The sequence below is a fragment of the Coregonus clupeaformis genome, chromosome 18, assembly GCF_020615455.1.
Source record: "Coregonus clupeaformis isolate EN_2021a chromosome 18, ASM2061545v1, whole genome shotgun sequence".
Classification (NCBI taxonomy): domain Eukaryota; kingdom Metazoa; phylum Chordata; class Actinopteri; order Salmoniformes; family Salmonidae; genus Coregonus; species Coregonus clupeaformis.
Window position 1 is genome coordinate 4571223 of NC_059209.1, and position 24000 is coordinate 4595222.

The 24000-nt window shown below is 44.4% G+C and overlaps 2 protein-coding genes across 2 annotated transcripts in view; one reads left to right on the forward strand and one right to left on the reverse strand.

Annotated features, from left to right (window-relative positions):
• Positions 1-10505: 10505 nt before the first annotated feature.
• LOC121533224 (phospholipid phosphatase 3) lies at positions 10506-19838 on the forward strand. Its single transcript, XM_045226740.1, has 8 exons — positions 10506-11150; positions 14991-15148; positions 15463-15552; positions 15744-15940; positions 16411-16468; positions 18339-18429; positions 19041-19126; positions 19261-19838. Exons 1-8 carry the CDS (start codon positions 10946-10948, stop codon positions 19351-19353), a joined length of 978 nt encoding a protein of 325 aa, XP_045082675.1. The 5' UTR covers positions 10506-10945; the 3' UTR covers positions 19354-19838.
• Positions 19839-23682: 3844 nt separating this feature from the next.
• The window catches only part of LOC121532568 (adhesion G protein-coupled receptor L1), a 34990-nt gene continuing 34672 nt past the window's right edge, over positions 23683-24000 (reverse strand). Inside the window, exons 28-29 of the mRNA XM_045227040.1 lie at positions 23881-23902; positions 23683-23830 (exon numbers count right to left, since the gene is read on the reverse strand). Of these exons, the coding sequence (XP_045082975.1) occupies positions 23683-23830; positions 23881-23902 (170 nt within the window). The remainder of the gene's footprint in view (positions 23831-23880; positions 23903-24000) is intronic.

Genomic DNA, 24000 nt, shown 5'->3' on the forward strand with positions numbered 1-24000 from the left:
ACGGAAATGGCACCGCCCACAACTGCAGGGCTCTCCAGAGGGTGGTGCGGTCAGCCCAATGCATCACCGGAGGCACACTGCCTGCCCTCCAGGACACCTACAGCACCCGATGTCACAGGAAGGCCAAGAAGATCATAAAGACCCTCAGCCACCCGAGCCACGGCCTGTTCACCTCGCTAGAAGGTGAGGTCAGTACAGGTGAATCAAAGCTTGGACCAAGAGACTGAAAAACAGCTTCTATCTCCAGGCCATCAGACTGTTAAACAGTCACCACTAGCTGGCTATCACTCAGTACCCTGCCCTGAACTTTAGTCACTGTTACTAGCCGGCTACCACCTGGTACTCAACCCTGCACCTTAGAGACTGCTGCCCTATGTACATAGACATGGAACACTGGTCACTTTAATAATGTTTACATACTGTTTTACCCACTTCATATGTAAATAATGTATTCTAGTCAAGGCTCATCCTATATAACTACTGCTGTACACACCTTTTCTATTCATAAACTGTCTATACTGTCTTTACAATGTTTATATTCCGGTCTCTGACACTGCTCATTCTGATATTTCTTCATTTCTTTATTTTTCTGGATTATGGGTGTATAGTTATTATTATTGCTAGGTATTACTGCACTGTTGGAGCTAGAAACACAAGCATTACTGCACTGTTGGAGCTAGAAACACAAGCATTACTGCACTGTTGGAGCTAGAAACACAAGCATTACTGTACTGTTGGAGCTAGAAACACAAGCATTACTGTACTGTTGGAGCTAGAAACACAAGCATTACTGTACTGTTGGAGCTAGAAACACAAGCATTACTGTACTGTTGGAGCTAGAAACACAAGCATTACTGTACTGTTGGAGCTAGAAACACAAGCACCACTGCACTGTTGGAGCTAGAAAAACAAGCATTACTGCACTGTTGGAGCTAGAAACACAAGCATTACTGTACTGTTGGAGCTAGAAACACAAATATTACTGTACTGTTGGAGCTAGAAACACAAACATTTTGTTGCACCTGCGATAACATCTGCAGATCTCTGTACACCACCAATACACCGTGATCTGATCTGAACATGGCATCAGTCACACACACACACAGCATTCTCATGACCTCTGGTTGAGAGACACAGAGAAAGGATGGAGAGAGAGGTTGGAGATAGAGAGAGAGGGAGAAAGAGACAGAGAGAGAGAGAGAGAGATAGAGAGAGAGAGAGAGAGAGAGAGAGAGAGAGAGAGAGAGAGAGAGAGAGAGAGAGAGAGAGAGAGAGAGAGAGAGAGAGAGAGAGAGAGAGAGAGAGAGAGAGAGAGAGAGAGGGAGGGAGGGAGAGAGAGAGAGAGAGAGAGAGAGAGAGAGAGAGAGAGAGAGAGAGAGAGAGGGAGGGAGAGAGAGAGAGAGAGAGAGAGAGAGAGAGAGAGAGAGAGAGAGAGAGAGAGAGAGAGAGAGAGAGAGAGAGAGGTTAAAGAGAGGGAAACCAGAAAAGAAGAGGCAGCAAGAATATAAGATCCAACTGTCTCTTTCCCAGAAACTATATCATCTGTTAGTCTGATAATCTGATTGGGTTGAAAGGTCATCCATCACTCTACTCTGCTGTCCGCTCATCTTCCCAACAGCTAGGGTTGTTGCGTCTCAAATGGCACCCTATCCCCTATATAGTGCACTAAGTTTGACCAGGACCTATAGGGTGCCATAGTGAAAGCACTTTCTTATACAGACCTGAAAAAAAAAAACTATTTTAAAATATTTGTTCTGAGCTTGATTGTGCATGCCTGGCTCGTAGGGCCAATAGAATAGTCCCAAAACCTGAAAACCCCATCCATCTTGCCCTCCAGGCAGGCTAGAGCAAACGCTGGAAAGTATTTCAAATATTTCAAATAGTGTTTGAATCCAGGTCTGCTATTGTGTCAATCACACTGCAGGTACACAGGCCATTTTAGATGACGTAGTTTGGTTTCAGTGAACATAACATTCATATGACAAACACACACACACCCACAGGACTTCTCTGGTCTGAGTGATGTAATGGTCAGTCTGCCAGAAATACATTGTGATGTGTTGCTTGTCTCTCTGATTAGAGAACTGGAAGTACTAAAATATCACACACTATTACTGACTCAAACCCCCCCCCCTCTCTATATACAGTTGAAGTCGGAAGTTTACATACACCTTAGCCAAATACATTTCAACTCAGTTTTCACAATTCCTGACATTTAATCCTAGTCAAAATTCCCTGTCTTAGGTCAGTTATGATCACCACTTTATTTTAAGAATGTGGAATGTCAGAATAATAGTAGAGAGAATTATTTATTTCAGCTTTTGTTTCTTTCATCACATTCCCAGTGGGTCAGAAGTTTACATACACTCAATTAGTATTTGGTAGCATTGCATTTAAATTGTTTAACTTGTCAAATGGTTTGCCATTTTGCCACAACTTTGGAAGTATGCTTGGGGTCATTGTCCATTTGGAAGACCCATTTGTGACCAAGCTTTAACTTCCTGACTGATGTCTTGAGATGTTGCCTCAATATATCTACATAATTTTCCTTCCTCATGATGCCATCTATTTTGTGAAGTGCACCAGTCCCTCCTGCAGAAAAGCACCCCCACAGCATGATGCTGCCACCCCTGTGCTTCACGGTTGGGATGGTGTTCTTCGGCTTGCAAGCGTACCCCTTTTTCCTCCAAACATAACGATGGTCAGTTGGCCAAAAAGTTCTATTTTTGTTTCATCAGACCAGAGGACATTTCTCCAAAAAGTATGATCTTTGTCCCCATGTGCAGTTGCAAACAGTAGTCTGGCTTTTTTATGGCGGTTTTGGAGCAGTGGCTTCTTCCTTGCTGAGCAGCTTTTCAGGTTATGTCGATATAGGACTTGTTTTCCTGTGGATATAGATACTTTTGTACCTGTTTCCTCCAGCATCGTCACAAGGTCCTTTGCTGTTGTTCTGGGATTGATTTGCACTTTTCGCACCAAAGTCCGTTCATCTCTAGGAGACAGAACGTGTCTCCTTCCTGAGTGGTATGACGGCTGCGTGGTCCCATGATGTTTATACTTGCATACTATTTTTTGTACAGATGAACGTGGTACCTTCAAGCGTTTCAAAATTGCTCCCAGGGATGAACCAGACTTGTGGAGGTCTAAAAAAAAATTCTGAGGTCTTGGCTGATCTCTTTTGATTTTCCTATGATGTCAAGCAAAGAGGCACTGAGTTTGAAGGTAGGCCTTGAAATACATCCACAGGTACACCTCCAACTGACTCAAATGATGTCAATTAGCCTATCAGAAGCTTCTAAAGCCATGACATCATTTTCTGGAATTTTCCAAGCTATTTAAAGGCACAGTCGACTTGGTGTATGTAAACTTCTGACCCACTGGAATTGTGATACAGTGAATTATAAGTGAAATAATCTGTCTGTAAACAATTGTTGGAAAAAGTACTTGTTTCATGCACAAAGTAGATGTCCTAACCGACTTGCCAAAGCTATAGTTTGTTAACAAGGAATTTGTGGAGTGGTTGAAAAACGAGTTTTAATGACTCCAACCTAAGTGTATGTAAACTTCCGACTTCAACTGTATATATATATCCCCCCCTCTCTCTCTCTCTCTCTCTCTCTCTCTCTCTCTCTCTCTCTCTCTCTCTCTCTCTCTGTCTCTGTCTCTCTATCTCTCTCTCTCTCTCTCTCTCTCTCTATATATATATATCCCTCTCTTTCTCTCTCTCTATATCCACCTTTCCCTCTCTTTCTCTCTCTTTCTCCCTCCCTCCCCTCTCTCTCTGATAAAGACACAGGTAGCTGCTGTTACTGCTCTGGTTGGCCATTCCACTGGTTGTTCCTATGGCTGTGGTAGGAGGCTACATATTCTACTGCCAATATATCTGTCTGTTGGCGTCTCACTTGGAGTTCCCTGTCTGTTTGTTCCTATATCTCTGTGAACCTTCTGAATCTGTGTGAAAACCCAAGCATCACGGAATGTGTGTATGTGTGTTTGTATGTGTCTGTGTCTGTGTGTTAGAGAGAGAGAAAGAAAAGAGAGAGAGAGATAAGTGAGAGAGAAGACACTTGTCTTTTACAAGTTTACCTTTAGGGTTTTGCTGCCACCTACTGGACAATAAAGGAACTGTTGTTACACAACATGTACTGTCTGTTTGCCTGGCTACCCAGAGTCCTTGTTCCGGCCAAACGCTATGCAACGCCCACGGACGTTAGTTTCTTCTGCGCAAGAAGTGGGAGGGTAGCGGGAAGGGGAGGGGTGGTGAGGAGATGGAGAGAGAGGAGAGGGGTGGTGAGGAGATGGAGAGAGAGGGGAGGAGGTGGGGGGAGATGGAGAGAGAGGGGAGGAGGTGGGTGGGGGTGGGGGGGGGAGATGGAGAGAGGAGAGGGGGTGGTGAGGAGATGGAGAGAGAGGGGAGGAGGTGGGGGAAGATGGAGAGAGAGGAGAGGAGGTGGGGGGAAGATGGAGAGAGAGGGGAGGAGGTGGGGGGTGGGGGGAGATGGAGAGAGAGGGGAGGAGGTGGGGGTGGGGGGGGGGGGGAGATGGAGAGAGAGGGGAGGAGGTGGGGGTGGGGGGGAGATGGAAGAGGAGAGGGGTGGGGTGAGATGGAGAGAGAGTGGAGTGGTGTGGGGAGATGGAGAGAGAGGGGAGGGGGAGGGGGTAGGAGAAGGACATTGGTCAATAGCATCCAAAGTAGAATCGACTGGTTCAACAACGGACAGACGAACAAAACACTGGTCCAGGCAGACAGACAGACAGACAACTCTGGTCTAGACAGACAGACAGACAACACTGGTCCAGACAGACAGACTTTGATGCCTTTACTCTTGATGAAATAGGTACAACAACCACCACCTCCCTTGACTGGCTACCCAGACTCCTTGCTAGGCCACGCCCACGGACGTTAGTTTCTTCTCCCCAGTAAGTCTGAATCTGAGTACCTCCACGACCCTTCACCGGATGCCAAAACATTCGGGGACGTCTGATTGGTCCAGAAACCGATGGGTTGGGCCAGAGCCAGAGCACATGTGGGTAAAGCGGCGGTTTGAAAATTCGTCATTGATATTCTGATTGGTTAGAGACGATCCAATCGTTGATGACTTTGTTTTGTACAACGTTTCTCATGCCCCCTGGTCACCACAAATGACTTCAATGATAGCAGTCTCAGACTAGAGTATGTAGTCTCAGACTAGAATATGCAGTCTCAGACTAGAATATGCAGTCTCAGACTAGAATATGCAGTCTCAGACTAGAATATGCAGTCTCAGACTAGAATATGCAGTCTCAGACTAGAATATGCAGTCTCAGACTAGAATATGCAGTCTCAGACTAGAATATGCAGTCTCAGACTAGAATATGCAGTCTCAGACTAGAATATGCAGTCTCAGACTAGAATATGCAGTCTCAGACTAGAATATGCAGTCTCAGACTAGAATATGCAGTCTCAGACTAGAATATGCAGTCTCAGACTAGAATATGCAGTCTCAGACTAGAATATGCAGTCTCAGACTAGAATATGCAGTCTCAGACTAGAATATGCAGTCTCAGACTAGAATATGCAGTCTCAGACTAGAATATGCAGTCTCAGACTAGAATATGCAGTCTCAGACTAGAATATGCAGTCTCAGACTAGAATATGCAGTCTCAGACTAGAATATGCAGTCTCAGACTAGAATATGCAGTCTCAGACTAGAATATGCAGTCTCAGACTAGAATATGCAGTCTCAGACTAGAATATGCAGTCTCAGACTAGAATATGCAGTCTCAGACTAGAATATGCAGTCTCAGACTAGAATATGCAGTCTCAGACTAGAATATGCAGTCTCAGACTAGAATATGCAGTCTCAGACTAGAATATGCAGTCTCAGACTAGAATATGCAGTCTCAGACTAGAATATGCAGTCTCAGACTAGAATATGCAGTCTCAGACTAGAATATGCAGTCTCAGACTAGAATATGCAGTCTCAGACTAGAATATGCAGTCTCAGACTAGAATATGCAGTCTCAGACTAGAATATGTAGTCTCAGACTAGAATATGCAGTCTCAGATTAGAATATGCAGTCTCAGACTAGAATATGCAGTCTCAGACTAGAATATGTAGTCTCAGACTAGAATATGCAGTCTCAGACTAGAATATGTAGTCTCAGACTAGAATATGCAGTCTCAGACTAGAATATGTAGTCTCAGACTAGAATATGCAGTCTCAGACTAGAATATGCAGTCTCAGACTAGAATACGTAGTCTCAGACTAGAATATGCAGTCTCAGACTAGAATATGTAGTCTCAGACTAGAATATGCAGTCTCAGACTAGAATATGCAGTCTCAGACTAGAATATGCAGTCTCAGACTAGAATATGCAGTCTCAGACTAGAATATGTAGTCTCAGACTAGAATATGCAGTCTCAGACTAGAATATGCAGTCTCAGACTAGAATATGTAGTCTCAGACTAGAATATGCAGTCTCAGACTAGAATATGCAGTCTCAGACTAGAATATGCAGTCTCAGACTAGAATATGCAGTCTCAGACTAGAATATGCAGTCTCAGACTAGAATATGTAGTCTCAGACTAGAATATGCAGTCTCAGACTAGAATATGCAGTCTCAGACTAGAATATGCAGTCTCAGATTAGAATATGCAGTCTCAGACTAGAATATGCAGTATCAGACTAGAATATGCAGTCTCAGACTAGAATATGTAATCTCAGACTAGAATATGCAGTCTCAGACTAGAATATGCAGTCTCAGACTAGAATATGCAGTCTCAGACTAGAATATGCAGTCTCAGACTAGAATATGCAGTCTCAGACTAGAATATGCAGTCTCAGACTAGAGCAGCGGTAGAATGTAGTGGGAGTAGCCAGGCTAGCTGTATGTATGTCATAGGCTGATGGGGTGGGTTCACTAGACATATTAACACCTTTATTTATTTTATTTTATTTTATTTCATTCATTTTATTTTATTTATTTGCCTTTATTTAACCATCTCAGAACCATTCTGATGAAGCATCATGTTTTTAATAGATAAATAAAGAATTGAGTTTTGAATTTAATTTAAGATTCTACTGCCCTCATGGGTGATGCACCTAAATACATATGACAACTTCTAGAGAACTATTCCCCCAGCATGCACCCTACCATCCCCCAGCATGCACCCTACCATCCTCAGTCTCAAACAGCCTGGTCGTACCAGCAACAAACCTGCCCCAGACTGGTCGTACCAGCAACAAACCTGCCCCAGCCTGGTCGTACCAGCAACAAACCTGCCCCAGCCTGGTCGTACCAGCAACAAACCTGCCCAGCCTGGTCGTACCAGCAACAAACCTGCCCCAGCCTGGTCGTACCAGCAACAAACCTGCCCAGCCTGGTCGTACCAGCAACAAACCTGCCCCAGCCTGGTCATACCAGCAACAAACCTGCCCAGCATGGGTGACAGGGCCTTCTCACATGTGACCCCTCAGCTCTAAAATACTCTACCTGCACATACCATGGAGGCAGCTGGCATTTCCTTGTTTTAAACACAACTAAAGACCTCCCTATTCAAGCTAGATTTTAATATTTGATTGCTTAATCTTCTTAAAATCTATATTTTGTATCAGCAGGTAATGGTTTGATGTATTGTGATAGTTTTTTCTACTTTTTGATGTTTTGTTGCTGAAATGTTTGTTTATGTTCTGTTTTATACGTGGGAAATGCCTTTCCTAATTAAAGATGGTTATTATTATGATTAATAATTAATTGATTTAACCAGGTAAGCCATTGAAAACACATTCTCTTTTTACAACAGTGACAGTGACCATGAGAGAACAAAGAACCTGGTAGAAAAGCAACAAAAAATTACATTACAGACAAAAATTATGTTTTCAATTGGAAAAAGAAATGACTGCTCCACCTATTGGACAAACTCAACTATTCAAAAAACATTTTAGTCACTTAGCAGAAGCTCTAGTCCAGAGCGATTTACATGAGCCAGTAGGGTTAAGGGCCTTGCTTAAGGTCCAATCGACAGATTTTCTTTTCACTTAGTCAGCTCTGGGATTTGAACTGGTGACCTTTCGGTTACTGGCCCAACGCACTTAACAACTAGTCTACCTGCCGAAGCAACCTTTACTCATAGGTCTATAACCTCCCTGTATAATACTGTATCATGACTAGTAGGTCTATAACCTCCCTGTTTAATACTGTATCATGACCCATGGGGCGGCGCACAATTGGCCCAGCGTCGTCCAGGGTAGGGGAGGGAATGGCTGGCAGGGATGTAGCTCAGTTGGTAGAGCATGGCGTTTGCAACGCCAGGGTTGTGGGTTCAATTCCCACGGGGGCCAGTATTAAAAAAAAAAAATAATGTATGCACTCACTAACTGTAAGTCGCTCTGGATAAGAGCGTCTGCTAAATGACTAAAATGTAAATGTAATGACTAGTAGGTCTATAACCTCCCTGTATAATACTGTATCATGACTAGTAGGTCTGTAACCTCCCTGTATAATACTGTATCATGACTAGTAGGTATATAACCTCCCTGTATAATACTGTATCATGACTAGTAGGTCTATAACCTCCCTGTATATTATCATGACTAGTAGGTCTATAACCTCCCTGTATAATACTGTATCATGACTAGTAGGTCTATAACCTCCCTGTATAATACTGTATCATGACTAGTAGGTCTATAACCTCCCTGTATAATACTGTATCATGACTAGTAGGTCTATAACCTCCCAGTATAATACTGTATCATGACTAGAAGGTCTATAACCTCCCTGTATAATACTGTATCATGACCGAGGACACGCGGCAGCTGGGCCTGGTGGTTTGTAGAGGGACTTCCGTGGTGCTCATCTGTCCTCAGGACGATATGGAAGCCATCCCCAACCCCTTCATCCAGCAGCAGGACGGATAGTCGGCCAGCCTCGTTCTCTAGGATGACTTCACAGTAGTCCAATTCCTGGTGTGTATGTCAATTGTATTTCCTTGATTCCTTGCATCCTCTACTTGCCTCCTTCTCAAAATGCATTGGAGGAGAAGATCAGAGGAGAGGAACCTAAGATCTACTCCAATGTGCTTTGAGAAGGAGGGAGGATGTGAGGATTAATTTAAATATTATTGCGGTTAGTATGAAAAAAATATATATACAAATTAAATAAAATGGATGCACTCACTAACTGTAAGTCGCTCTGGATAAGAGCGTCTGCTAAATGACTAAAATGTAAATGTAAATGTAAATGTAGTAGGTCTATAACCTCCCTGTATGAGTGTTTACTCTATTGTGCTATGAGGTCTGAGCTTTTATGGCGCTGGAGATAAAGTGCACCACAGAGTTGCTGGTTCAAGCCCCACTCTGGCTGTTCCCCCCGTCTTTCGTTACTCCAAAGGCCCAAAAGGTCAAAGTTGGTGTGAAAGAAATATGTCGAGAAACGATTAACCCTATAGTGTCCACTTGATGGCAGTACATACACATGTTAAATGATGACTATCGGCGAGGCTTCTCTGTCATCGTTGTGTTGCAAACATCCTGTCTGAATGAGATCTGATATCACCTCGTCTCACCGCGCCACCTGTGACCGCGCCCACATGACACATACGCATGAGCGTACAGGTGCTGTTGACACAGCATGAATCAAACAGTGAGATTTCCAACGACATTCATTATTCTCTTTCACACACACACAAATAAAACGTGTACAGGCTCGCGCACAAGTGCTCATACCCCTGACAGATCACTTTGGTTGGTGAGAACACTAGTTTTCTCACCAACGCGCTGGTTTATATTTTTTTCCTTCTTGATAAGAGAACGGAGAGAGAGAGAGAGAGAGAGAGAGAGAGAGAGAGAGAGAGAGAGAGAGAGAGAGAGAGAGAGAGATAGATAGATCTACTTCACTTGCTTTGGCAATGTTAACACACGTTTCCCATGCCAATAAAGCCCTTAAATTGAATTGAATTGAATTGAATTGAGAGAGAGAGAGAGAGAGAGAGAGAGAGAGAGAGAGAGAGAGAGAGAGAGAGAGAGAGAGAGAGCGAGAGAAATACCACAGTGTGCCATCACAGCAGCAAGATTTGTGACCTGTTGCCACAAGAAAAGGGCAACCAGTGAAGAACAAACACAATTGTAAATACAACTCATATTTATGTTTATTTATTTTCCCATTTGTACTTTAACTATTTGCACATTGTTACAACACTGTATATATACATAATATGACAATTGAAATGTCTTTATTCTTTTGGAACTTCTGAGTGTAATGTTTACTGTTAATATTTATTGTTTATTTCACTTTAGTTTACTATCTACTTCACTCGCTTTGGCAATGTTAACATACGTTTCCCATGCCAATAAAGCCCTTAAATTGAATTGAGAGAGAGAGAGAGAGAGAGAGAGAGAGAGAGAGAGAGAGAGAGAGAGAGAGAGAGAGAGAGAGAGAGAGAGAGAGAATAGCCTAAGGGGTGTAATGAGGGAACTAAAACATATGTTAATTAGTAGGCCTATAGAGTTGTGTGAGAAAGAAAGCTAGAAGAGAAATGAGGAGGCATCGAGCGACAGACGGTCTACCGCCGCGAGGCCCATCCCCGCAATGTCTCATCCCTGAACGTTTCACAACTACCGGTTGACTACGGCTGGAATTGTGACTGATCGACGTGGTGAGCATGTCAGGGCGAGTTTTATAGAAATGCGTTTGGAAATAAAATCAGTAACAAAAACGTATTTCAAGTTCATTTTGGGATGTTCGAGTCAGGAGGATGCATGAAGGACTTTGATTTTCCACTTTGAAAACTCTAAACAAATTCTGTATTTCAAGACTGGGACTTCCAAGTTCGCCACAGGTCTCTATAACAGCCCGACTTGTTGCTATCGAAATTATATCTAGTCTATGTCACTCATCTTTCTTAGTTTGAACAACTGGCAATATTAAATTAAACGTTTAACCACTAACTGGATAAAACAAGAAGATGTTGGATAAATATTCTCGGCACAGCCCCGGCGGTGCGCCCGTCCTGAACCCGGACCTGCAACTCAAACTACCGGAGAGTAATCTGGGTACCAGAAGCCAAGAGAAGGATAACGGGACAGGGCCGAAACTGGTGGAGATAACGGGACCGGCGCTGTCCAAACGGAAACTACTGGTCGGTCTGGACCTGCTCTGTCTGCTTCTGGGTAAATACAACTTTGGCTATTATCTTTTTATCAGATGAACTTTTTATAATTCATTTAAAAAAAATTAACGATTTTATCACATCTATTTATTATTTATTTGGCCATTTTATCAGATCAACTTTTTATAATTTAAGCCTACCTGGACCTGCGTTGCCTGTTTCTGCTTTAATAAAACGATCTTCAAGTTATTTTCATAAAAATAATGTATAAAGTAAATAAACTTAAAATCTTCGAGTAGGCCTATAAAACATTTTCATCAATCATTTAATGGTTTATTGTTATGATATAGCTATATTACAAATAATGGTTTATTGTTAGGATGTAGCTATATTACAAATAATGGTTGCGGACAGGTGTACAAAATCGAACTCACAGCCATGCAACGTCCATAGACAAACATCGGCAGTAAAATAGCCTTACTGAAGAGCTCAGTGACTTTCAACGAGGCAACACCTTTCTAACAAGTCAGTTCGTCAAATTTCTGCCCTGCTAGAGCTTCCCGGGTCAACTGTAAGTGCTGTTATTGTGAAGCGGAAACGTCAAGGAGCAACAACTGCTCAGCCGCGAAGTGGAAAGGTGACGTAGCCTAGGCTAACTTTCATGAACTATTCAAATGTTGATATTTGAATATTTTGCGAATTGATTGAAATGTATTTGACTCTGAGATAGGAGCCTATAGTTTCGTTTTTGTTTCGTATCTAGGCTATTTATGCTACACAGTGGACGAAATGAGCACTCACACAAATCAACAGGTTGAGCTATATTATAATAAACCATTTCTTCAACAAAAACAAAATAAATTGAGAGAAATAAATTGAACGCTCTAAATAATTCTCACTGCGTTCTCTCTCGCTCGATCACTCGCTCATCACACACCAAAGCGCTGCACGCAAAGCTCTCGATGCCAGTTGGCTCGAGCTGGCCAAGGGAATTCTACAGTTTCCATGACAACCAAGGTTCAGGGAAGCGCGAGGCCTTGGGAATTGTGTGCAGTACAAATAAATAAATAAACAATCCCTGTGTGTGTTTTTAAATCAAACTGACCTCCATTTCTTCTGGTGTGTGTGTGTGTGTGTGCACTCCCTTTATGCATCTGACAACATTTCACAAACTGCGGTTATGTAAGAGCAGCTAATTCACAAAGGTTGTGTCCCAAATGACACCCTATTCCCTATATACAGTGGGGAGAACAAGTATTTGATACACTGCCGATTTTGCAGGTTTGTGCAAAAACATTCATTTAGACCGGCCGACTGGGCTAAAGATGGACCAATTTGCCCAAGCTGCCCTATGACCAGTCCACCCTATATGGGATGTACATGTGAGGACCAGTACACTGGACAAAGCTATGGGGAGTCCCTTGTTGTCTAGAGTAGGAGTGCTGGTCTAGGATCAGGACCCCACCTGTCCATGTAATTGTATGTATTGTGATGTACAAGGCAGAACTGGTCCTAGATCAGCCCTCCTACTCTGAGACGCTTGATACAGTCCAGTCAGACTGCTGATAGGAAGAACACAAGACAGATACTATCGATGTTGTGTATAATGGTTCTAGAGAGAGGAGAGGAAGAGAGAGACAGAGAGAGGAGAGAGGAGAGGAAGAGAGAGAGACAGAGAGAGGAGAGAGGAGAGGAAGAGAGAGACAGAGAGAGGAGAGAGGAGAGGAAGAAAGAGATGGAAAGAGAGAATGAGTAAGAGAGCGAGAGAGAAAGAAAAGAGAGAGTGTGTGTAGGAGAAAGACAGTGTGTGTGTGTGTGTAGGAGACAGACAGTGCTAGCTCAGTCCCACAGTCTCTCTTTGTTTGGTTGAAATGTTAGAGAGTTGAACTGGTCTCACAAACAACCGCTCCTCTCCCCTCCTCTCTCCTCCCCTCCTCTCTCCTCTCCTCTCCTCTCCTCTCCTCTCCTCTCCTCTCCTCTCCTCTCCTCTCCTCTCTCCTCTCCTCTCCTCTCCTCTCCTCTCTCTCCTCTCCTCTCCCTCTCCTCTCTCCTCTCCTCTCCTCTCCTCTCCTCTCCTCTCCTCTCCCTCCTCTCTCCCTTCCTCTCTCCCCTCCTCTCCCTTCCTCCTCTCCCCCTCCTCCTCTCTTCTCTCTCCCCCTCCCCTCTCTCTCCCCCCCCTCTCTCCTCCTCCCCTCCCCCCTCCTCTCTCCCCCTCCTCTCCTTTTCTCCTCCTCCTCTTCCCTCTCCTCTCCTCTCATCTCATCTCCTCTTCTCTCCACTCCTCTCTTCTCTTCCTAATTCCCCCTCTTTCTTTTCTCTCCTTCCCTCCCCCCTCTCCTCCTCCCCTTGTATACTGGTCTCAGTTCAGATCTAATGGGATCCATAACATGTCATAATAGGGATTGTAATGTTGTTCACTGGTCCCAGTTCAGATCTTCCAGTGCCTTATTCAGGTCCCAGTGGTGTTGTGACCTCACATTCCAGCAGTGTGTCTAACCCTTTAGTTTCTCTAGAGAAAAACCCTGGGTTCCCACTCTCCCTCTCTCTCTCTCTTTCCCTCTACCTCTCTCTTTCCTTTTCCCCCCTTTTGGTCCCTCGCTCTCTTTCTCCAACCCCCGCTCCCCTTCATATGAGCTTCTACCACAGAGAGGAGATTTAAACAATCATATGGTCAGTGTTTTAGAAGGACGTTGTATGTCAATGTGATGTTTTGGGCCAGGATTCAATCCGAACACATTTGTGGTGATGTTGTACGAATGTAGGTCAATGTTATGGTTTACTGTGAGCTTTTAAAGAATGGTTCTATACTGTGTAATGTAGCTTACGATGCAAAACCACATTTCTGTCAAGAAGACAAGTATGGTCTGATCTCATCTCTCTCTCTCTTCACCTCCACTTCTTTCTTTCACTATCTCTCTCTCTCTCCACCTCCACTTCTGTCTTTCACTATCTCTGTCTCTCTACCTCCACTTCTGTCTTTCACTATCTCTCTCTCTCTACCTCCACTTCTGTCTTTCACTATCTCTCTCTCTCTCCACCTCCACTTCTGTCTTTCACTATCTCTGTCTCTCTACCTCCACTTCTGTCTTTCACTATCTCTCTCTCTCTACCTCCACTTCTGTCTTTCACTATCTCTCTCTCTCTCCACCTCCACTTCTGTCTTTCACTATCTCTCTGTCTCTCTACCTCCACTTCTGTCTTTCACTATCTCTCTCTCTCTTTCTCTCTACCTCCACTTCTGTCTTTCACTATCTCTCTCTCTCTCCACCTCCACTTCTGTCTTTCACTATCTCTCTCTCTACCTCCACTTCTGTCTTTCACTATCTCTCTCTCTTTCTCTCTACCTCTATTTCTTCCTCTCTCTGGTTCTTTATGTTTGACAGGTTGTAGCCTCATCCCTTTGTTTCAGAGAGTTTGTGTGTGTGGGTTTGTTTTAGGTCTCTATCTCTCCTTTAACCCCCCCCATCTCTCTCTCTATCTTTCTCTCTCCCTCTTTCTCTCTATTTCTCTGTTTATGACTGTCTCTCTGTTTGTCTCTCTGTTTCTTTCTCTCTCTTCCTCTGTTTCTGTGTGTCTCTGTCTGTCTCTGTCTTTCTCTCTGTTGCAGTCTCTCTCTCTCTCTCTCTCTCTCTCTCTCTCTCTCTCTCTCTCTCTCTCTCTCTCTCTCTCTCTCTCTCTCTCTCTCTCTCTCTCTCTCTCTCTCTCTCTCTCCCTCTCTCTTTGATCAATTAAGTTATATAAACTTTATTGGCATAATACATCTGTCTCACATTGCCAAAGCAAGAACATGTTGAAACAATAAAACTTGCTTCTCCCTCCCCCTCTTCCTCCTTCCCCCCTCTCTCGCTCCCCCCCCCCCCCCCTCTCTCTCTCACTCCCCACCCTCCCTCCCTCCCTCCAGCCTCCATCCCGTTTTTTGTGTGTGAGCTGAAGGCAGTGAGTCCATATAGAAGAGGGTTTTTCTGTGGTGATCCCAGCATCATGTATCCATACCTACACACAGAGGCTATACCAGATCACCTGCTCATTACTGGTGGGATCATCATCACCGGACTCACTGTGAGTATCACACACTCTTCATCATCATCATCATTAGCATCATCATCATCATCACATCATTGTTAAACAATAGTACATGTAATAACCTATTCTCAGAACCCATAATAATAATAATAATAATAATACATCTCGTGATTGTCAGTTCAGTTCTTCTCTCGTGTTTGTCACCAGACTAATATCCAAACAATCACTATTGCTCATCACCCTCCCTCCCTCCCTCCCTCCCTCCCTCCCTCCCTCCCTCCCTCCCTCCCTCCTCCTCCTCCTCCTCCCTCCCTCCCTCCCTCCCTCCCTCCCTCCCTCCCTCACTACAGATAGCTTTAGGGGAGTGTTACCGGGTGCATTACCGAGGGGTCAGCTCCAAAGCCTTCATCAGGAACCTCTACGTCTCATGCCTGTATAAGGTACTGCAAGCCCTCTCATGCATTCATCAAGTTTTAATAACATAAGATGCTATAACATTCGTCATAGGCAGTCATAAACATTATGAACAAGTGGTAGGCACAATTTCATTGTTATTTGTTGCCCATATAAGAAGTTGGGTTCCTTCCTGTTTGGCCATATATTTATTTATGTATTTCTTTATTTCTGTAAGGAGTTAGGTTCCTTCCTGTTCGGCTGCTTCGTCAGCCAATCCCTGACCAACATGGCCAAGCTGAGTGTGGGGCGGCTGCGACCTCACTTCCTGTCTGTGTGTGGCGTCTCGTACGTCTCGCTCAACTGCACCCCCGGAACCTACGTCTCCACGGTAACCTGTAGAAAGACAGACCACCGACTGGAGGAGGAGGCCAGGTGTGTGTGTGTGTGTTTGGGGGGGGGGATGAGGGCAAGTGTGTGTGTATGGGGGGGTGAGGGCAGGTGTGTGTGGGGGTGAGGGCAGGTGTGGGGGGGGTGAGGGCAGGTGTGTGTGGGGGGGGTGAGGGCAGGTGTGTGTGTGGGGGGGGGCAGGTGTGTGTGTGGGGGGCGGGTGAGGGCAGGTGTGTGTGTATGGGGGGGTGAGGGCAGGTGTGTGTGGGGGGGGTGAGGGCAGGTGTGTGTGGGGGGGGTGAGGGCAGGTGTGTGTGTGGAGGGGTGAGGGCAGGTGTGTGTGGGGGGGTGAGGGCAGGTGTGTGTGTGGGGGGGGCAGGTGTGTGTGTGTGGGGGGGGGTGAGGGCAGGTGTGTGTGTGGGGGGGGGTGAGGGTAGGTGTGTGTGTGTGGGGGGGGTGAGGGCAGGTGTGTGTGGTAGTGTGTAGTAAGCATTTGTTTTATATTTTATTTTCAGGAAATCCTTCTTCTCTGGTCATGCTGCGTTTGCGATGTACACCATGCTGTATCTAGCAGTGAGTATCTCCCACACACACACACACACACACGCTGTGAACCATCCTCCCAGTGGGTCTGAAAGCAGAAAGAGAGTGATTGAAAAGAAGGGAGCTGAAAGGGAGAGAAAAACAAGAGGAGAGAAAGAGGGATTGAAAGAAAGAAGTTGGGAAGACAGAGATGTCTTTGTTCTGCTCTGGCAGAACTACACTCCTCTGTTGTGTGAGGGCAGGGCCACAGAGAGAGAGTAGAGCTGCTCTGTTGTGTGAGGGCGGGGCAACAGAGAGAGAGAGTAGAGCTGCTCTGTTGTGTGAGGGAGGGTCACAGAGAGAGAGTAGAGCTGCTCTGTTGTGTGATGGCAGGGCCACAGAGAGAGAGTAGAGCTGCTCTGTTGTGTGATGGCAGGGTCACAGAGAGAGAGTAGAGCTGCTCTGTTGTGTGATGGCAGGGCCACAGAGAGAGAGTAGAGCTGCTCTGTTGTGTGAGGGCAGGGCCACAGAGAGAGAGAGTAGAGCTGCTCTGTTGTGTGAGGGCAGGGCCACAGAGAGAGAGTAGAGCTGCTCTGTTGTGTGAGGGCAGGGCCACAGAGAGAGAGTAGAGCTGCTCTGTTGTGTGAGGGCAGGGCCACAGAGAGAGAGAGTAGAGCTGCTCTGTTGTGTGAGGGCAGGGCCACAGCGAGAGAGTAGAGCTGCTCTGTTGTGTGAGGGCAGGGCCACAGAGAGAGAGTAGAGCTGCTCTGTTGTTTTGATGGCAGGGCCACAGAGAGAGAGTAGAGCTACTCTGTTGTGTGAGGGCAGGGCCACAGAGAGAGAGTAGAGCTGCTAGAGCTTCTCTGTTGTGTGAGGGCAGGGCCACAGAGAGAGAGAGTAGAGCTGCTCTGTTGTTTTGATGGCAGGGCCACAGAGAGAGAGTAGAGCTACTCTGTTGTGTGAGGGCAGGGCCACAGAGAGAGAGAGTAGAGCTGCTCTGTTGTGTGAGGGCAGGGCCACAGAGAGAGAGTAGAGCTGCTCTGTTGTGTGAGGGCGGGGCCACAGAGAGAGAGTAGAGCTGCTCTGTTGTGTGAGGGCAGGGCCACAGAGAGAGAGTAGAGCTGCTCTGTTGTGTGATGGCAGGGCCACAGAGAGAGAGTAGAGCTGCTCTGTTGTGTGAGGGCAGGGCCACAGAGAGAGAGTAGAGCTGCTCTGTTGTGTGAGGGCAGGGCCATAGAGAGAGAGTAGAGCTGCTCTGTTGTGTGAGGGCAGGGCCACAGAGAGAGAGAGTAGAGCTGCTCTGTTGTGTGAGGGCAGGGCCATAGAGAGAGAGTAGAGCTGCTCTGTTGTGTGAGGGCAGGGCCACAGAGAGAGAGAGTAGAGCTAAATGCAGTATAATTCAGCATTTTTTAAAATGTAAACTTTATTTAACTAGGCAAGTCAGTTAAGAACAAATTATTATTTACAATGACGGCCTACCCTGGCCAAACTCGGACGACGCTGGGCCAATTGTGCGCCGCCCTATGGGACTCCCAATCACGGCCGTTGTGATACAGCCTGGAATAGAAGCAGAGTCTGTAGTGATGCTGAGATGCAGTGCCTTAGACCGCTGCACCACTCGCGAGTTAAATGCTGCATAAGTCAGTATAATACTGTATAATTCAGTATAATTCAGTATAATACTGCATAAGCCAGTATAATTCAGTATAATACGGTATATTTCGGTATAATACTGTATAATTTGGTATAATTCAGTATAATATAGTATAATTCGGTATAATTCAGTATAATACTGTATAATTCAGTAAAATACAGTATAATTCAGTATAATAATGTACAAATAGTACTTGTGTAGTAATCAACATTTCTCCCTCTGCACCCTCCTTCCTCCCCCTCCCACTCCCTCCCTCCCGTTCTTCAGTTCTACCTCCAAGCCAGGTGGTGTTGGAGAGGTGCCAGGTTACTCAGACCACTCCTACAGTTCTTCCTGGTTCTGCTAGCTGTGTATACAGGTACTTACAGGTGTATTGATACTGATCAGTGTTGGGGAAGCTACTCTGAAAATATAGTTTACCAATCTACTAATGATTTACTTGTAGTGGGACTACTCCCCAACACTGATAATGATGTAGGGCCAGTTTCCCAGACACTGATTAAGGCCGGGATTCAATCCCAGATGCGTTGTCGACAAGCACACTGTACTGTCGACAATGTGCCTTCTAAAAGCAATCTTCCTGACGTTCGCGGAGATTGTGTTCACGTTAAACGCTGCACATGTCAGTTTAAGTTGAAATGTCCCGTCAAAGTCAAGTGTTGTGGGCTTATCGAATAGTCAAGTGTTGTGGGCTTATCGAATAAATTTGCCTGGCTGTCTAGGGTAATTTTGATAGAATCCTGGCCCTGTCTTGTCAATTGTTGTCACTTTGTTCAGTTGCTATCCACTGGATCGCTGTAATTGGCTCGTTAGCCAGTCAATCAAATGCCCACAATTCTGGGGCGGGGCTTGACAATGGGTCAATTGCTCTGTACTACTGTATTATGCATTTTCAATTGTTCTCATATTGTTGAGTGACACTTCCAAATATTTAATAGATATGTTTTTAAAAATGTAATCTCTTCACAGGCCTGACTAGGATATCTGACTACAGACATCATCCCTCTGATGTCATCACTGGCTACATACAGGGAGCCTTGACCGCCTACTGGGTGGTGAGTTGCTGTGTGTGTGTGTGTGTGTGTGTGTGTGTGTGTGTGTGTGTGTGAATGTGTGTGTGTGTGTGTATGTTTATCTCTGTGTGTTATCCTAAGTGTGTATAACCAGTGTGTTTCTCTCTGTCCTCCAGGCCTTCCACATCTCCTCCATGTTTAAAGACTACAGCTCTACCCTGTCTCCTAACCTGGACAACCCCCTGTCACCACATCTCCTCCATGTTTAAAGGCTACAGCTCTACCCTGTCTCCTAACCTGGACAACCCCTGTCACCACATCTCCTCCATGTTTAAAGGCTACAGCTCTACCCTGTCTCCTAACCTGGACAACCCCCTGTCACCACATCTCCTCCATGTTTAAAGGCTACAGCTCTACCCTGTCTCCTAACCTGGACAACCCCCTGTCACCACATCTCCTCCATGTTTAAAGGCTACAGCTCTACCCTGTCTCCTAACCTGGACAACCCCCTGTCACCACATCTCCTCCATGTTTAAAGGCTACAGCTCTACCCTGTCTCCTAACCTGGACAACCCCCTGTCACCACACCACTGTCTGTTAGGGGATAGGTGTGTGTGTGTTTCTCTGTATCAGTGAAAGGTGTTTCCGAACTTGTCCTGTGAAATCACTTACCTCAGTATTCTGAGAGAGAGAAGGGGAGAGAGAGAAAGAGAGAGAGATTAAGAGAGAGAAAGGAAGACGCGGAGAAAAAGAGAGGGAGAGAGAGAAGGAGAGAAAGAGAGAGAGAGAGAGGGGGGGGATACTGGGAGAGAGGGAGAGAAAAAGAGGGAGAGAGAGACAGAGACAGAGAGAGAGAGGAGATATTAGCATATATAAACATTTAGTTCTATGGTAGAACCTGTCGTCTGTAGCTCAGTGGTAGGGCATGGCGCTTGCAACGCCAGGATTGTGGGTTTGATTCCCGGGACCACCCATACGTAAAAATGTATGCATGCATGACTGTAAGTTGCTTTGGATAAAAAGCGTCTGCTAAACGACATATATAAATATGCAAATCCACATTAGTGCCTCACAATTTATGTCAATAATCCACTCTCAAACGGGCAATCTGGGATTGGTAGGTCTACATCATTTTTTAAAACTTCCTAACGAATGATAACGTGGAACGCTTTTGTTGTTTTTTTAATACGGATTGCCCCTTTAATTAAAGTCCACCTAAAGGAAAACAGATGATTATGTTAGGCCGGGATTCAATCTGATTGCGCTTTGTCAACAATGCCATTAACGTAATTTATAGGCAATGTCCGCACCTTTCAGGAATACCACATTCACTGCTGCATATGTCGGCTCAATCGGAAATGTTTAAATGGCGCGTTGTTGACAAAGCATGATGGGATTGAATCCTTAGTGTGGCTCTTCTAGCTAAAGCTGCTAATTATCGTTAGAATCCTTTTTTTATTCTTTGTACATATAGTATTTATATATCACTTACACGGTACTATTAGTATTTATATATCACCACTAACACTTACACGGTATATATAGTATTTATATATCACCACTAACACTTACACGGTACTATTAGTATTTATATATCACCACTAACACTTACACGGTACTATTAGTATTTATATATCACCACTAACACTTACACGGTACTATTAGTATTTATATATCACCACTAACACTTACACGGTACTATTAGTATTTATATATCACCACTAACACTTACACTGTACTATTAGTATTTATATATCACCACTAACACTTACACGGTATATATAGTGTTATATATCACCACTAACACTTACACGGTATATATAGTATTTATATATCACCACTAACACTTACACGGTACTATTAGTATTTATATATCACCACTAACACTTACACGGTACTATTAGTATTTATATATCACCACTAACACTTACACGGTACTATTAGTATTTATATATCACCACTAACACTTACACGGTACTATTAGTATTTATATATCACCACTAACACTTACACGGTACTATTAGTATTTATATATCACCACTAACACTTACACGGTATATATAGTGTTATATATCACCACTAACACTTACACGGTATATATAGTATTTATATATCACCACTAACACTTACACGGTATATATAGTATTTATATATCACCACTAACACTTACACGGTATATATAGTATTTATATATCACCACTAACACTTACACGGTATATATAGTATTTATATATCACCACTAACACTTACACGGTACATATAGTATTTTTTACTACTTATATCGTAATTATTCACCAATTACACAGCCACGGTACATATAGTATTTTGTACCACATGCGGCTGGTGGCTCATAATAATGTCTGGAACGTAGTAAATGGAATGGTATCAAACACAAGATTCTATATGTTTTAATACCATTCCATTCCCTCCATTCCAGCCATTATTATGAACGGTCCTCCCCCAACTGCCTCCTGTGTTTTTTTACTAGTTATAGTATTCAGCCATTGGAATTATATGTAATATGATGTACCTATAGTTATGTTTGTGAGATTGTACATAAAACCAGTGAATGTAACTGAAATTAATGTGAACGTTTAATGTCAATAGTGTAAAAACCCACTCAATTGTAATGTGTTGCGTGTGTTATACTGTGAGTGTGTGTGTGTGTGTGATTCTATGCTGGTGTGTGTGTGACTCTACTTTACAGTCTGTAACTAGGATAACCACTAGCCATTAAATACTATGTTGACTTTTTAACTGGTGTGTCCTGTCTTGTTTTTTCATAGCAATCCCACATTCTATACTAGTCTTACAGACAGACAGACACAGACAAGAGGGACAAACCGACCAACTGACATTAAACATTTAAGTTTTGGTCATTTAGTAGACTCTGTTATCCAGAGAGACTTACAGTCAGCGCATTCAACTAAGCTAAATAAAACAACCACATATCACAATAAAGCAGCTGTCAGCAAAACCGGTGCTAGTTAGAAGAGACGAGACCAATGAGAGTTCAAGAAAGACACGTACAACATTACGGTACACCAGCACAGGTTTGGTTACACAGTTTAACTGGGGTTAACTTCAGTAGCAATACAAGACAGTCAGAACACAGGTGGTTCTATGTACAATGGACGATCATCATCGTTATGTAGGTATTGTTTAGAGTAGTAGAGTTCCGGGTTAGAATCACCTCCATTCTATAGAGTTCCGAGCTCATTGTTCCGTTGCCGTAACAACGTAGAAGGAAGGCAACAACGTGTTCCGTTGCTGACAGTCTGTAGAGGGGAGGGGCCCGGGGGGGCAGGGGGCGGAGTCTGGGAACGTTCCAGATCTCTAGGAGAGACGAGATTGGTTGGAGCACTGAGAAGGGGAAGGCCAAGAGGGGTGTGTGGGTTATGTTCCCACCTCTTGGTTTGGGGAAAAATCTACAATTGTTCATTTGTACAAGGGCTGTGGTAGTCACACACACACAGACACACACACACACACAGACACACACACATACATACATACACACACACCTTCGAAACTCTTCTAATAGTCTTTCAAAGCCTATATAAATTCATGCACATTTCTTTGAAAGTATTTTTGGCAACATAAGTTTTCCTCTGACATATAGACCATGTCCCAAATGGCACCCTATTTACTATGTAGTGCACTACTTTTGACCAACGCCAATAGGGCTCTGGTTAAAAGTAGTGCACTAGATAGGGAATAGGTTGCCATTTGGGATGCAAACATATTGCACTCCCTATAGAGGGTGAGCAAGAACCAGTCTATCAATATTTTGATCAATCAACCAACTAATTGATCAATTGATCATTCAACCAATCAATCGATCAAAAAAAACTCAGTCAATGGATTACGGTTGCAAAATTCCGGTAACTTTATCAAAGCTTTCCAGAAATCCCAGTTGGAGAATTCAGGATTTCGTGCTTAGGCAGGCCTATTCCGTCCAGATTCCGGAAATCTTCCAAACGGGATTTCTGGAAATCTTGAATGTTTTGGGAAAGTTACCAGAATTTTGTAACCCTAGTCAATGGATTTACAACTGGTTAAACAACTGGTTACAACTGGTTACAAATGATTTGACACCAATGAGAGGGAAGACACACAAGGGTAAAGAGAGGGATGGGAGCGATTGAGAGAGAAAGGAACAAGAGAGATGTTTTGAAAATAGATCACGTGTAAAAACACAACATGAGAGGGAGACCAGCTCGTGGTGACCAAGAGATAGAGACAGGGAGGAGCCTTCATCATCACCATCATCACCATCATCATCATCACCACCACCATATCATCATCATCATCATCATCATCATCATCATCATCATCACCATCATCATCATCATCATCATCACCACCACCACCATCATCATCATCATCATCATCACCATCATCATCATCATCATCATCATCATCATCATCAAAATATCATCATCATCATCTTCGTCACCATAGCCTGTACCATTTTAATATATTACCATCATAATGGTCTTTATCACTGATTATGATAATTAATATCATGACTGCAACAATTGTCTTCTTCTTCCTCCTCCTCCTCTTCCTCCTCCTCCAGATCACCACCGCCCTAGTCACAGGCTCGTCACCCGTTGCATCTGTCCGTCATCCTCCTCGGGGGCGGGCTCGGTGTATACCAACTCCCCATTAGCCGTGAGGGGCGGGGGCTGGTAGAAAGTCTGCATGTGATTGGGCCTGGGGCCCAGAGGTGGTCGTCCCAGGCTGTAGGGGAGTTCCAGAGGGGGTCGGTGGGGTCGAGGGGTGGGGCTAACCTCTGGTTGACCTTCGGGGCTGCTGTCAGGATAGGACGACAGGAGTAAGGGCGGAGACTCACGGGTGTAGACGTGGGGGGGCGAGTCAGGTGTGTAGAATCGCGGCGGAGGGGGTGAGTT

What these genes read in the sequence shown, in the direction of transcription:
- LOC121533224 (XM_045226740.1), top strand. Translation starts at nt 10,946, where the DNA reads ATGTTGGATAAATATTCTCGGCACAGCCCCGGCGGTGCGCCCGTCCTG. An exon ending in CCTGCTCTGTCTGCTTCTGG is followed by an intron (nt 11,151 to 14,990) that starts GTAAATACAACT and finishes CCCTCCCTCCAG; the next exon opens with CCTCCATCCCGTTTTTTGTG. An exon ending in CCTTGACCGCCTACTGGGTG is followed by an intron (nt 19,127 to 19,260) that starts GTGAGTTGCTGT and finishes TCTGTCCTCCAG; the next exon opens with GCCTTCCACATCTCCTCCAT.